The following is a 12,862-nucleotide window of genomic DNA, read 5'->3' as shown; positions in this document are numbered from 1 at the left end:
GAACCTTTCATAGAGATGAGACAATTCTACTTGTTGGAATCATTTAAAGCTAACAAGCAATGGAATATTACCACGAAGCTTCATGCCAAGTTCCTCGACCATTCTCAGCCGCATTACACAAGATAATTTATTTTAGCACTCATTTGTGTAAACAGCCGTACAAGCCAAGTACAAACCGACGCAACTTCTAATATTCCAAGTCTACCTTATTTATATAAGACCATGCCAACCCCTCTAACCACTTATAACCTCAACCTAGCTACTATTTTCATACAACATTCACTCATTCTTTCATTTATTTGTTCCTTCATTCTACAACTCTTCTTTTGGAATGACAACAGTGGTCTACATGTGTCCTCTAAGCACCAACGACTTGCTTCGAATTTTTGAGATGCTCGACAGGAATGGGGACGGGCAATTGAGTCTCGAGGAGCTCAGCTGGCTCCTCGAGAGGATTGGCGTGCAGTTCAGCCTGAACGAGCTCGAGTCCTCGGTGGGGAAACCGAGCCTCGACTTCAATGAATTCTTGTTCTTCTACAAGTCCATATCCATGCAGCAAAATTACAAGAGTGACGACGATCGCCATGAAGACGGTAACATTCATGAGGAGGTTGTCCCTGATGAAGACGAGAGTGACCTTGTGAAGGCATTCAATGTGTTTGATTTGAATGGCGATGGCTTCATTTCCTGTGAGGAGCTGGGAAGCGTGCTGAGGAGATTAGGAGTTTTGGAGGAGAATAGCAGCCGTGACTGCAGGACCATGATTCACGTGTACGACACCAACTTGGATGGCCTGCTTGATTTTCAGGAATTCAAAAACATGATGTTTCAAAATACCATCTCTTAATTAATTAGTGCACAATTATTTCAAATTTGCATGCAAGCATTTGCAACTTCAATACTTTTCTGCAGAATATATTTTTGTGTAATGATAAATGTTAGTGTCCTGGATACGAAAGGTAACAGATATTATTTATATCGGTTTATATTATCCAACCGGAGGTTTGAACCATCAATCAGACTGATTCTTGATTAAGTGTGTGGTCTAGATTTATAGTCTTAACAACGTAAATATTTATCTATCGCGAGAATTTCCTCGGGTAGGATATGTGTAAGGGGGAGACAGATTTTTGCACTTGTTCTGAGAAAGAATACTTACAACATACGCATTTTTGTGCATTTCACAATATCTGAAGTAAGTAATTCAATGTTTGTAGATTGTCTACATTAACTTTGGACACTTTAGATGTTGTGAAAATACCCAAAAATGAAGAGGTTTGGAATCCGCTAATTAGGTATTACAATAGACATACCATACATAAACATATTAATTTAATTTCTCATAATTGAATAATGTAGGAATCACGTTATTCTGAACATGAATGTATGTGGTGTAGATTTTTAAAATTTCAATCGTATATATACGTGATATGGTCCTTGCTATAGGCTCCTAGCATTGCAACAATTGCATGGAGATACAATAATATTATCGTTAATATTGTTGTTTAGCAGTCTTAATTTGTACGTGCGTGCACCATGATGGAACCGAATTACCTACTTATGTTTTATTTATTTGTTCCATTTTAGCTGTCCTTTATTTTATTTTTGGGGCATGGAGTGGTTTGGGTTACAATACATCATTATATATTTTTTAATCACATGGAAAATTTGAGCTACTTCCGGAAAAATCCAAATCCAAAGTTTGCATTGCATATTATTCTAAATTGGAATGAACTTCCTTGAGGGTTTCCCTCTCGATCGACATATTTGACAATACACATGTACCTGCGTTTCTTGCAATCATCATGCACGCAACTGAATGTTTATGACTAATGCCTTGTCAAATCTACTGGCACATATTAACAACGACTGACTTACTCACACATAAGTATGCATGAACGATTGTTTTATATAACGTTTTTCTTCGCCATACATAATGACTTTGAATAAAAGTTTGATATATAGCATGCATGAGATTTGTTTCAATGTGTTAAGCTTACATAATAAATTTTTAAGCATATACATTACATATATAAGAAACAAATTAATAGAATCTTTTAATTTTTATTGACCTCTTATGTCTCACTTTTTCCACCCCAAAATGTAGTAAATGTGACAAGTACTAGGATGGAGCATATAAAAAATCTAAGGCTAGAATTCCATAGTCCAAAGGCAAGATTTTCTAGGAAAGTTCAGCTTAATTATATAGGGGAAGCACTTACTTTGACAATTCTACCTATCAATCTCAGCTTTCAGATGTCTTCAAAAGCTATTTCAAAGGTCTTTGGGTTGACGTAAAATTTTATAATCTTAATTAATCGATTAAACCAGTGTTTTTAACAACCACCAATAAGTCGGTTATAGGGTGGTACCATTTTGGTCCCATTGACTCTACATGGTAAGACTTGTACGGTTTGACCTTTTGTGGTTACTACGAAGTTCCCACTTGACTTGAACCAAAGTTGAACTGCTCATCTATGGTCCAATAACATGTTGAGGACCTAACTACAAAACAACGTTAGAAAAAGTATTATTAACCAAATAGCACGACAAAAATCATATGATGTTTGGGTTCAACAATTACTTATCAACTATTAGATATTTTACAAGTTGTAAATAATTGTTTGTCTATCTCTCTCATCATAAGAGATAAGACACATAATTATATACAGACATTGATATGAAAGATTTTGCTTCATATATACGAGAATGTTTGTAGCCTAGTTTACCTAATTAGCAAACGTATGATCGATTTAGGTGCTTGATAACCTAAAATGTTAAAATAAATAACAATAATATTGTTTTTAAACATGTCATGATCGTTTTAACATTTAGTAAATTACATATGCGTTAAAATGCTACATTGATTAAATGGGTTGAGCGCCACTTATGATCACATTTAGATTAGATGACGGATCGACTTAAAACATGATTAAGGTGAATCCAAACTCACTAATAACATATTGTATAATCTAGTTGTGTTTCACGTTTGTTCTTTAATTTCCCTTTGCTCAAACTCAAAAGTCCCAAAACCTTTTAAAAAGTGCAACATGGTTATTACATGGCTAGGCTAGTACAGATACCAACTCAGCCATAATCATAGTTTAATTATGAAGCCCATAGAAATCAGAAAAGGGTTGGCTCTCATTACTCTTTGAAGGCAATCCCATTACTGGGATACACCTTTTCTTGTTTCGTACGGAGACTTGGACATGTCAAAAAGGAAGATCATAAGAGGATTGTATACAAGTCAACCAAATGTTTCCAATCACGAAAAGTTAGCGGCAATCAAGCTATAGAAAATGCAATGTACTTTCGTTACTGGCAATTGGGATGGATCTTGAAATAGCTACACAAGATCTGAGGTTAGGAAAATATTTTTGTTTACCATTTCAACTTAAAGTGTATATTCATCACTCTTTTTAATATTTGACACTTGTTCATAAACATAACCATAGTTAACTTTTTTGCTTTGATTTATGTAATTATGGTTATGTTTATGAACACGTGTCAAATGTTGAAAAGAGTAATAAGCATACACCTTGAATTAAAGTGGTGAGCAAAAATAATCCCAGCTGCTAGGAGAGTTCAAAATCAATTCTAAATCAACCAAACAGACCAAATAAATCAATACAACCCAATTTTAATTAGATTTTGAATTGGATTGAATGATAATTTCAGAAGTCCAAGTTAATTTCATATAAAAAAATTTGTACTAGGCTAGAGTCTTGAGCCTTTCATCAAGCTCCGCCTCTACATTTGTGTGTTTAAAAAAAAAACTATTATGGCAAAGAAAAAAAAAGCAAATTCGTCGTGCGTATGAGATAAGTACTCTGCCATTGAAGTTATAAATTATAATCATATCGGCAATTTTTGACATTGGGTTTATCAGACTGGGCCAAAATATTGGCTTTGATGCAAACCTTTGTTGTGTTCTGCTTTACTCTATTTAGCTGGGCCATAGCCACCAACTCATGGCACTCATAAGGTCAACTCATTGCGTTCTTCCCAATCCCAACCCAACTGGCAAGCAAATTTTTATCACTAATTAGCTGAAGTTTTTTTTTTTTTTTTTTTGGGTTACATAATTAGCTGAAGATTTGAGTGCTGACAAGCAAACAATCTGATCACGACACTCATTAGCTGAAAAAGCTATATATCATGATTTCTTGAGTGCTGTTCTAACCATAGATATGCAATTCACTTGGCTCAACTCGAAATCGTCCATACTTAGTTTAATTTTTAAATCATATGAATACGCTAAAAGAAATATTAGTCGAACATAATTAAATTTAAGTATCTCAAATGATTAACTTCTCTTTTTGTTGCTAATAAACTACAAAAAAGTTTTGAGAAACATGACATTAGTCTAATCAATGATTAAGATAATTACCCAATATGAGTTTTTCACGTAAATGGGAATGAATGCAATTTGCAAACCAAGACAAAATGAGTTAATACAAAGTACAAAAGGAAAGGGAACTTAACCTTAAACCCGACCACCAATAAATAAAAAAATAAAAAAAACCAGCAAAGACCAAAAAGGAAAAGTATAGTCATATAGTCCAAGGAGAGAGACAAGTGCATGACTTTAACATTGTATCAACCGTAATGCTGGTGAGCTGCACCCTAACACTTCCCAACCTGGGTGTGTACATTGTCGAAGTTTCCATAAATGGAACCATTAATTTAAGTTTAAGATATTTCTTAAAAAAAAACCCCAACGTTTTTATTACGTCTTAGCGGACGCGGAGCTCTTGGAATCGCAATTACTCACAAACTCACTTTCATTTTCCATTTAATTAATTATTATTATTTTGTAATTTTATAGAAATTCCGTTTACTTCTCCACCGTCCGCCAGCCTCGCTCGACTCTGCTTTGCTCTTTAATTTTCTCTCCGTCACTTTCCCGAGAAAATCTAAATCATCCATCATGAAGGCCCTCGCGGCCACCGCCACCGACATTCTAAAGACCCCGACTTTCATCAAAATTACGGCCATTACCCTCCTCTCCCTCTCCCTCTTCCTACTCGCCAACCACTACTCTGCTACCTATCCTTCCCTTACCTTCTTCTCCTCCTCCACCACCACAACAACTTCCGCGCCGTCTCCATCTCTCGCCTCCTATTCGCCGGAGTTGCCTCCTCCTCCGCCTCCGGCAGCTCCATCTCCTCCGCCGCCATCGCCGCCTCCACCGCCGGAGGTCGAGAGGATGGGGATAGTGGACGAGAACGGCGCGATGTCGGAGGAGTTCGAGATCGGCGAGTTTGACCCGAGCCTGGTCGAGGATTTGAGGAATGTCAGTGGAGGAGAGGAGAGATTGGACGACGGTGGCGGCGTAGGCGGCGGCGGTGCTAGAGTCAAGGTTGATAAGTTTAAGGTGTGTGATGAAAGCATGACTGATTATATACCGTGTTTGGATAATGTGGAGGAGATTGAGAAGTTAAATTCGAGTGAGAGAGGGGAAAAGTACGAGAGGCATTGTCCTGGGCAAGGCAAGGGGTTGAATTGCGTGGTGCCGAGGCCGAAAGGGTACCAGATACGAATACACTGGCCTCAGAGCAGGGACGAGGTAATTTGGATTGAAATGTGTGAACTTTGATTTCTGTTTTTGGTAAAGTTGTTTGCTTTATTTGAATTGGTTTGAGTGTTGCTGTTCCTGATACATTGAATTTTGTTATGTAAGTGAAAGTTCAGCAATTGATATCAACTATTAAATTTCAATGGTAAAGAGTTGGCTTAGGCATGTCAGGACAGGGGACAAGTGAAGTGGTGTCATTGTTAGTGTAGAGTTCAAGTCTTGCACTCATCTTGTAAAAATGTGGATAGAGACGGAATTTTCATTGGGAATGGTTTTGAAATTTAGATGGAAGACTTTGAAAAGTGGTGATGGCAATATGCTGTTCTCCTTCTCTTAACTTTAAGCTGTAGGATTGGCAGAAGTTGGTCCCTTGTTTTTAGAATGTAATGAACCAATAGTTCTGATTTCTTTCTTTTTTTGTTGGTTTTTTTTCATTCATGACAATCTCTTTTCTGAAGCTGTATATCCGCAGTTGCTTTCAATGTTACGTAAACTGGTAACAATTGGTAACATCCCTTTGTAGAGCAGTTTTCTGGGTCACTACTGAAAACTCCTTCCTAAAAAAGATCTTTCCTTCTGTAGCTCTTAATGTATAGCATATTACCGTGTCACCTGGTTTGAGAAAGAATGAGTGTTCTTTTGTGCTAACAATAGATATGATAACAGGTGTGGTTCAGTAATGTACCCCACACTCGACTTGTTGACGATAAAGGTGGTCAGAATTGGATAAGGGTAAAGAAAGATAAATTCATTTTTCCAGGAGGTGGAACACAGTTTATTCATGGAGCAGACCAGTACTTGAATCAGATTTCACAGGTTTGTCCCTTGCACAATTCTCATAAAGTATTTGCATGTTTTTACATGATATTGATTACCGCCTCTTACATGGAATGAGCAGATGGTTCCTGACATTGCATTTGGCTACAAAACCCGAGTGTCCTTAGATATTGGCTGTGGAGTTGCTAGTTTTGGTGCCTTTTTAATGCAACGGAATGTGACCACTATGTCAATAGCACCAAAAGATGTTCATGAGAATCAGATCCAGTTTGCACTAGAGCGTGGTGTGCCTGCAATGGTGGCAGTATTTGCTACTCACCGCTTGTTGTATCCAAGCCAGGCTTTTGACTTGATCCATTGTTCAAGATGTAGAATTAATTGGACCCGTGATGGTAATCCATTTCTCTCTTGGACATTTTATGGCATATTCCTACATATGTGTAATGCATTTGGTACTTCTTGTCAAAATCTCTTTGACTCTAAGAATCCTTTTTTTCTTTTGATTATGTGATGAAGATGGAATTTTGCTTCTCGAGGCTGACAGGTTGCTAAGAGCAGGAGGATACTTTGTCTGGGCAGCACAGCCCGTTTACAAACATGAAGAAGCCCTACAAGAACAATGGAAAGGTAGCTCATTATGCAATATTTATTGTAGGTTCACAGCCCGTTTATCTTTCTCTACACTTTGAAAAGTCTGGTCAGATATTTTCTGTATCATTCTTTTACATTAGCATTAGTGTCATCTTCTCCAATATTTGACAAACAACAGCAAAAAATTATTGTTATATTCTTGATGTTGGAGCACTTGAATTAATACTTGTTTATCCATTTACAGAAATGGAGAACCTGACTACTCGCCTTTGTTGGGAGCTTGTAAAGAAGGAAGGATATATTGCTATATGGCAGAAGCCTTTGAACAACAGCTGTTATCTTAGTCGCGATGCTGGAGAGCAGCCTCCATTATGTGATTCAAATGATGATCCAGACGATGTTTGGTAAGTCCTACTTCAAAGTTTAAAATTTTCTTGGTTTAGAAGCATTCTTCAAATATCAATCCGTGTTAATTGTCAAACTCTTAAAACAGTCTTCTATACCATCTGATAAGTTTTGTAACTTTTGACTTTATGGTTTCATTTCAATAGTTTGTCTATATTGTTCTGTTGGACCCTTGTCCTGTTGACTTGGTGACCATAATCTTGCATATTTCCTGAGGGGCAATGCAACCTTGTGTCTTGTGGCATTAAGAGAGAGTTGATTTAAATTTGCTTGAACCAAAAGGCTTTTGGCATGTATAAAAAGCTTTTGGAGGAAAAAAATGTCAAAAAATGATGATTTATCTAACTTGATTGAGCTTTACATCTGAAGCTAACACTTTGAATATGAGGTCTCCTCCACGCACATGCACAAGGCTGAAGAATTTAACAAGAATATTGTAATAATGCTTCTTCTAGTCTCATTGTTGGGTACACTCTATCCAAATTTGATATCTCACCACAAGATAACGAGGCCTACCCAGATGCAGAGTATGAAATAAAGTATCATAACCACTTTAACCCTAAGTAATACCTTTATTTTGCAGGTATGTTGGTTTAAAGGCTTGCATCACTCGATTACCTGAGAATGGTTATGGAGCTAATGTTAGCACATGGCCCGCACGTCTTCAAGATCCACCAGATAGACTCCAGAGCATACAGTTAGATGCGTACATATCTAGAAAGGAAATCTTCAGGGCAGAGGCAAAGTACTGGCATGAAATATTAGCTGGTTACATTGGTGCTTACCATTGGAGAGAATTAAACTTTAGAAACATAATGGACATGAGGGCTGGATATGGAGGGTATATCTTCAAATAATTCATTCTACACAAACCATAAATCTTTAACTATTTTCAATTTTATTTCAACTCGCAAAAGAAAGAGATGGAAATCATTTTGATCTTGGCAGGTTTGCAGCAGCATTGCAAGATTATGGGTTGGATTGTTGGGTTATGAACATTGTTCCTGTTTCAGGGTTCAATACTTTGCCAGTTATATATGACCGCGGACTTATTGGAGTTATGCATGACTGGTATGGGCAAGACACCTTCTGATTTCTGTTTTTGACCATATCTGTGTTATCTGTTGGACTTTGTCATGATGCTCAAATTTATTTTCCTTAGGTGTGAGCCATTTGACACTTATCCGAGAACATACGACTTACTGCATGCAGCGGGTCTCTTCTCTGTTGAGCAAAAGAGGTATAAATTTGCACTGTTGTTTGAGCCTATTTTATCCATTTGTAGGTGAGACTTAATGTGATGTAGAGTACATTGATTTCCTACTGATCTGTTTGTGTTGTGCACAGATGTAATATCTCAACCATCGTGCTTGAAATGGATCGAATGCTGAGGCCTGGCGGACGTGTTTACATACGTGACTCTGTATCTGTAATTGCTGAGCTTCAAGAACTTGCAAGTGCTGTTGGATGGGTGCCTGCGCTGCATGACACAGGAGAAGGACCTCATGCAAGCTGGAAGATCTTGATTGGTGACAAGCGTTTGTGATCTGATTTGGGTGCAAACTTGTCGATGTATTTTTCTGTAAAAGGGTATGAAATCGCACCATAGAAAAGAAGGCACTACAACAGCAACTAACATATTGCACTTGTTTTATGCTCTGTAATTTGAAGACTAGCTAGTGCAATCCTTTTTTTCATTTTTTATATTTTTTTTCTTAGTATATCCAAATGCACAGCAATAGGATGGTTAAATGTGCATAACTTAACACTAATACCATGATATTATAAAGTGTTGTTTTTGTAACCTTTGTTCCTAAAATTTGCGCACAACACAGGCTTGATGGCCTTCATTCAATAGACTTAACCAAAACCCATAATCATTTCCCTCTTTGAAAACCTATGGCAATGGCAACAGTGGCGGGGATGGCAGAGGGTATTTGGGCCACCGGATTTGATGAAGGCCGTAGAAGTAGTTATTGAAAATGATGGCTTGGTTTCATCGTACAAGGCACTAAAGATCACTTGAAATACATCGAACTGCACTTTATTCCTCACGCAACCGATGATATCTTATGGGCTGTGGATATACACAAGTAACTGAGGAATGAACCTCGACTGCTGCAGTTTTAACCTTAAACTCCGCAGAAGCAGAACCCTTCTGCGCTGCTGCAGCCTAAGCTTCAGGGATTTCGAAAACTGAAAAATTGCACACATCGTATGCAGTTTAGGGAGAGATAAGCTGATTCAGTCTTACTCCGGAGGCTCTTCATAATCTCCAATGTACATTCCTCCCCAATTAAATTTGGGAGGATACGAAGCCGAAGAACCCTTCTGTGCTGCTGCTTTATTAACCTGTTTGGAGAGATAAGCTTCATAGATTTCAAATACAAGTTGTGGATCCTTCTCCTTCAGCTCAGCATACTCCTCCCGGGCAGTAAGCTTGTCCATGTTGTCTATGATCAACGTCAAGGCTGCGTCGATGATCTTCTTGGCGTTATGCTGGTGCACGAAGGTGTAGATCGAAAAAGAATTCTCCCAGTTGAGGTTGGCCACCAAGAACTTCTGGCACAAATCTTTGAGATGGTGCACCTGGTATTTTTCAGCCATTACTAGGAGGTCACATGCCAATTGCTGGTCAAGGCATACCACCTCAGTTGTGTAGAGGTAGTTGACGAAGGCACGAAGGGTGGGGTAGGATACATCGCGGATCTTGATGGTGCCACTCAGGCTTTCTTCCATCTCATTCTCAAGCATGGCATTGAACACCGGAGAACGGCTCACCTGATCCAGAGCGGGTCAAAATACGTACATAATATTTAAGAGGAATTCAAAGTGTGCAATAATAATATTTTCCCAGGAACATATTAATTTTGTGAACAGTACTAGTAGCTGACCAGGGAAGAGAAAATGAACCTAGCCAAATTATTCCAAGAGTACAATTTCTGTATGGCCAAATCTTTTTTAAATTCAAAGGTCCCTAAATTTTTTTTTTTTAAATTTAAAGGATAATTAAATATTGAAGATTAACAACAACACCAAAAAAAAAAAAAAAAAAAAAACGAAGACAATTGTTGGAGAACAAAAGCATTATACGGGAGCCAAATAATTATAATAACCCTTTAGCCATTTCAAGTCAAATTTGGCTTAACTTTGCCGGCGAGTCTGGGAATGAATATATTTGACTAAAATATTTGAATACTTGAATTCATGAAAAAGATAAAAGATAAAATACTCCAGATGACAAATCACATTTATTGATAAATCATTTTTCCGTTTAAAACGTTTTTTTACATGTCAAATTTTGACTTGCAAATATGGAGGTGTAAAAGTAAAAAGTTGCAGATAAGTTACAATGTGCCATCCCTTGTACTCAAGTTTGATCCCCCCTTTTAAAGAAATATAAAAATTAAAAAAAAATTAGATATAAACCCAAAAAGTAATAGATTTATTAGGAATAACCCATGTGTTATAATATTTCAATATAAACCCATTGGTTATTAATTCACCTAACAAACTAACCATACTGAGATGATAAGTCAACTACTATTTATGGTTGATTTGTCAAAGGGCTGCCTTTTATTTTTACCCTATACAACTTTTTATTTTATCAACCCTTATATGATTTAATGTTATCTCTGGGAATAAAATGGGAAACAAACTAATTTTTTAGGTAAAAATTATTATGTTGAACTTCTTAATAATTGACACATTTAAGGTTATATCTTGTCCTTGATTTTAGCATATCTCAAGTTGGTATCTTTTTTTTTTTGTTTTGTTTTTTGTTCTTCCCTCGATTCATGTTCTCAAAGCAAAGAAAATTCATCCCCACGTTCATTCATAGTATGTTGGAACTTCCTGAGAGAGGGATTAGTGTTCATGGTTGTTTATGGTGGTGAAGAATTTCCAGGGTCATTTAAGTACCTACGTAGAAGGCTGTTATTTGGTGTGAAGACTTAAACTTGTCATTGGTGTGTTCAAAGGTGAGTCTTTCGTTTGGTTTGTTCTTAGAATTTGGCTAAGTTGTTGTTTTTATTTGTTTACAAGTTGGGGCGGTTGGATATTGTTTTTGGAGTATGATCTTAGGTATATAGGTAATACATGCATGGTGATTTTGATACCTGTTGTGGATGTGATAAAAGACAATCGTGTGCGAGTATTTATTATTCTCCAATCTAGGTAAATGGGTTGGATTTTTGGTTTCTACTAGTTAGGTAATGAAATTTTTAGTAAGTAAATTTGGATGTGTTTAGTATAAGAGGCAATGTCACATATATAGATAAGTTGTTTTTTGTATTTATATCCCATTTTCAGGTAAAATTCTGCATATTTAGGTAATTGTTGTCTGGTATGTATTTACGTCAAATGAAGGTCAATTATTCTCTTGACGAATGTTTTCTTGTTGTAGGTGGATTATGAAGACAATAAAAAAATGAGATATAAATACTAGTGAGTCTAGATCAAAAGAAGAAAACACCTAAATCAAACCTCTTGGGCACGGATCTAAAGAAGACCCCATCCTTATTGTGAAACAAACACAATTAAAGCAAAGCTATCAAAATGTTTGAACAAAAATCAGCGATGGAGTAGAAAGTTGGCGAAATGTGTACTGACCAAAACGGCCTTATGGGCCCGAACGGGTACAGCGGCCTGGGCAGACCCGCCGTCGGCGGCAAACAGAATGACGTCGGAGAAGGAATCTGGCTGGGACGTCGAGAGAAAAGCGACCTTGGCCTTCAGGTCCTCGTGGCACTTCTTGAGGTCCTCGTGGCAGTTCTTGAGGTCCTCGTGGCACTTCTTGCAGGTGCCGGCGTCGTATCTGCCATTGCAAGATATGCACCTCATGTTGGGTTGGGGTTCTCAAAGATAAATAACAGCAAGAAAAAAGTTTTAAGGCAAATGTAATTTCATCAATTTATGGTACGTAGTTTCCTTCGTCTGGAAGTAGTCCGCCACTTTTCTTTTCTTTTCTTCTTCTATGTTTAAGTTCCTTGCTTGCTCCAATATCATTCGTATAAAAATAAATAGGGACAATGTTGCCCTTTATTTGTTAGTAGATTTTGACAGATATTAGAATACTTGTTTATCTATTTACAGAAATGGAGAACCTTACTACTCGCCTTTGTTGGGAGCTTGTAAGGAAGGAAGGATATATTGTTGGAAGTTTGAAAGCAAATTATCCCACATCGGAGGAAACAAATGGTTTTACATGCTTCATAGATTTTGAATACGAGTTGTGGATCTTTCTCCTTCAGCCCAGCGTACTCCTCCCCGGTAGTAAACTTGTCCATGTTGTCTGTGATCAAAGTCAAGGCTAGGTTGATGATCTGATTGGCGTTATGCTGATGCACCAAGGTGTAGGTTGAAAGTGAATTGTAGTCCCAGTTGAGATTGGACACCAAGGGCTTCTGGCACAAGTATTTGTCAGCCATTACTAGGAAATCACAGGCCAATTGCTGTTCAAGGCATACCACCTCTGCTGTGTAGTGGTAGTTGACAAAGGCACAAAGG

General features: G+C 37.4%; 3 protein-coding genes across 3 annotated transcripts; 2 read left to right on the top strand and 1 right to left on the bottom strand.

The window, feature by feature from the left end:
* Nucleotides 1–265: 265 nt before the first annotated feature.
* On the top strand, nt 266–872 carry LOC117615622 (probable calcium-binding protein CML44). The gene has a single exon (XM_034344733.1). It carries the CDS (start codon nt 332–334, stop codon nt 845–847), a length of 516 nt encoding a protein of 171 aa, XP_034200624.1. The 5' UTR covers nt 266–331; the 3' UTR covers nt 848–872.
* A 3,837-nt stretch (nt 873–4,709) lies between these two features.
* Nucleotides 4,710–9,150, top strand: LOC117615143 (probable methyltransferase PMT10). The gene is made up of 9 exons (XM_034344156.1): nt 4,710–5,572; nt 6,248–6,397; nt 6,480–6,750; nt 6,875–6,985; nt 7,194–7,353; nt 7,938–8,195; nt 8,303–8,425; nt 8,517–8,594; nt 8,702–9,150. Exons 1-9 carry the CDS (start codon nt 4,934–4,936, stop codon nt 8,898–8,900), a joined length of 1,989 nt encoding a protein of 662 aa, XP_034200047.1. The 5' UTR covers nt 4,710–4,933; the 3' UTR covers nt 8,901–9,150.
* Nucleotides 9,151–9,410: 260 nt separating this feature from the next.
* On the bottom strand, nt 9,411–12,196 carry LOC117622698 (BTB/POZ domain-containing protein At4g08455-like). Its single transcript, XM_034353495.1, has 2 exons — nt 11,966–12,196; nt 9,411–10,135 (listed from the first exon to the last, which is right to left on the bottom strand). Exons 1-2 carry the CDS (start codon nt 12,194–12,196, stop codon nt 9,605–9,607), a joined length of 762 nt encoding a protein of 253 aa, XP_034209386.1. The 3' UTR covers nt 9,411–9,604.
* Between the last annotated feature and the right edge of the window lie 666 nt (nt 12,197–12,862).

Source organism: Prunus dulcis, chromosome 1, assembly GCF_902201215.1.
Source record: "Prunus dulcis chromosome 1, ALMONDv2, whole genome shotgun sequence".
Lineage (NCBI taxonomy): Eukaryota > Viridiplantae > Streptophyta > Magnoliopsida > Rosales > Rosaceae > Prunus > Prunus dulcis.
The sequence above is the reverse complement of the archived record's forward strand: the minus strand, read 5'-3'. Positions and strand labels throughout refer to the sequence as shown.

Coding starts and splice junctions, on each gene's coding strand:
- LOC117615622 (XM_034344733.1), top strand. CDS start 332: ATGACAACAGTGGTCTACATGTGTCCTCTAAGCACCAACGACTTGCTT.
- LOC117615143 (XM_034344156.1), top strand. CDS start 4,934: ATGAAGGCCCTCGCGGCCACCGCCACCGACATTCTAAAGACCCCGACT. Junction 5,573..6,247: donor GGCCTCAGAGCAGGGACGAG/GTAATTTGGATT, acceptor ATATGATAACAG/GTGTGGTTCAGTAATGTACC. Junction 8,595..8,701: donor TTCTCTGTTGAGCAAAAGAG/GTATAAATTTGC, acceptor TGTTGTGCACAG/ATGTAATATCTCAACCATCG.
- LOC117622698 (XM_034353495.1), bottom strand. CDS start 12,196: ATGAGGTGCATATCTTGCAATGGCAGATACGACGCCGGCACCTGCAAG. Junction 10,136..11,965: donor GGGCCCATAAGGCCGTTTTG/GTCAGTACACAT, acceptor GCTCTGGATCAG/GTGAGCCGTTCTCCGGTGTT.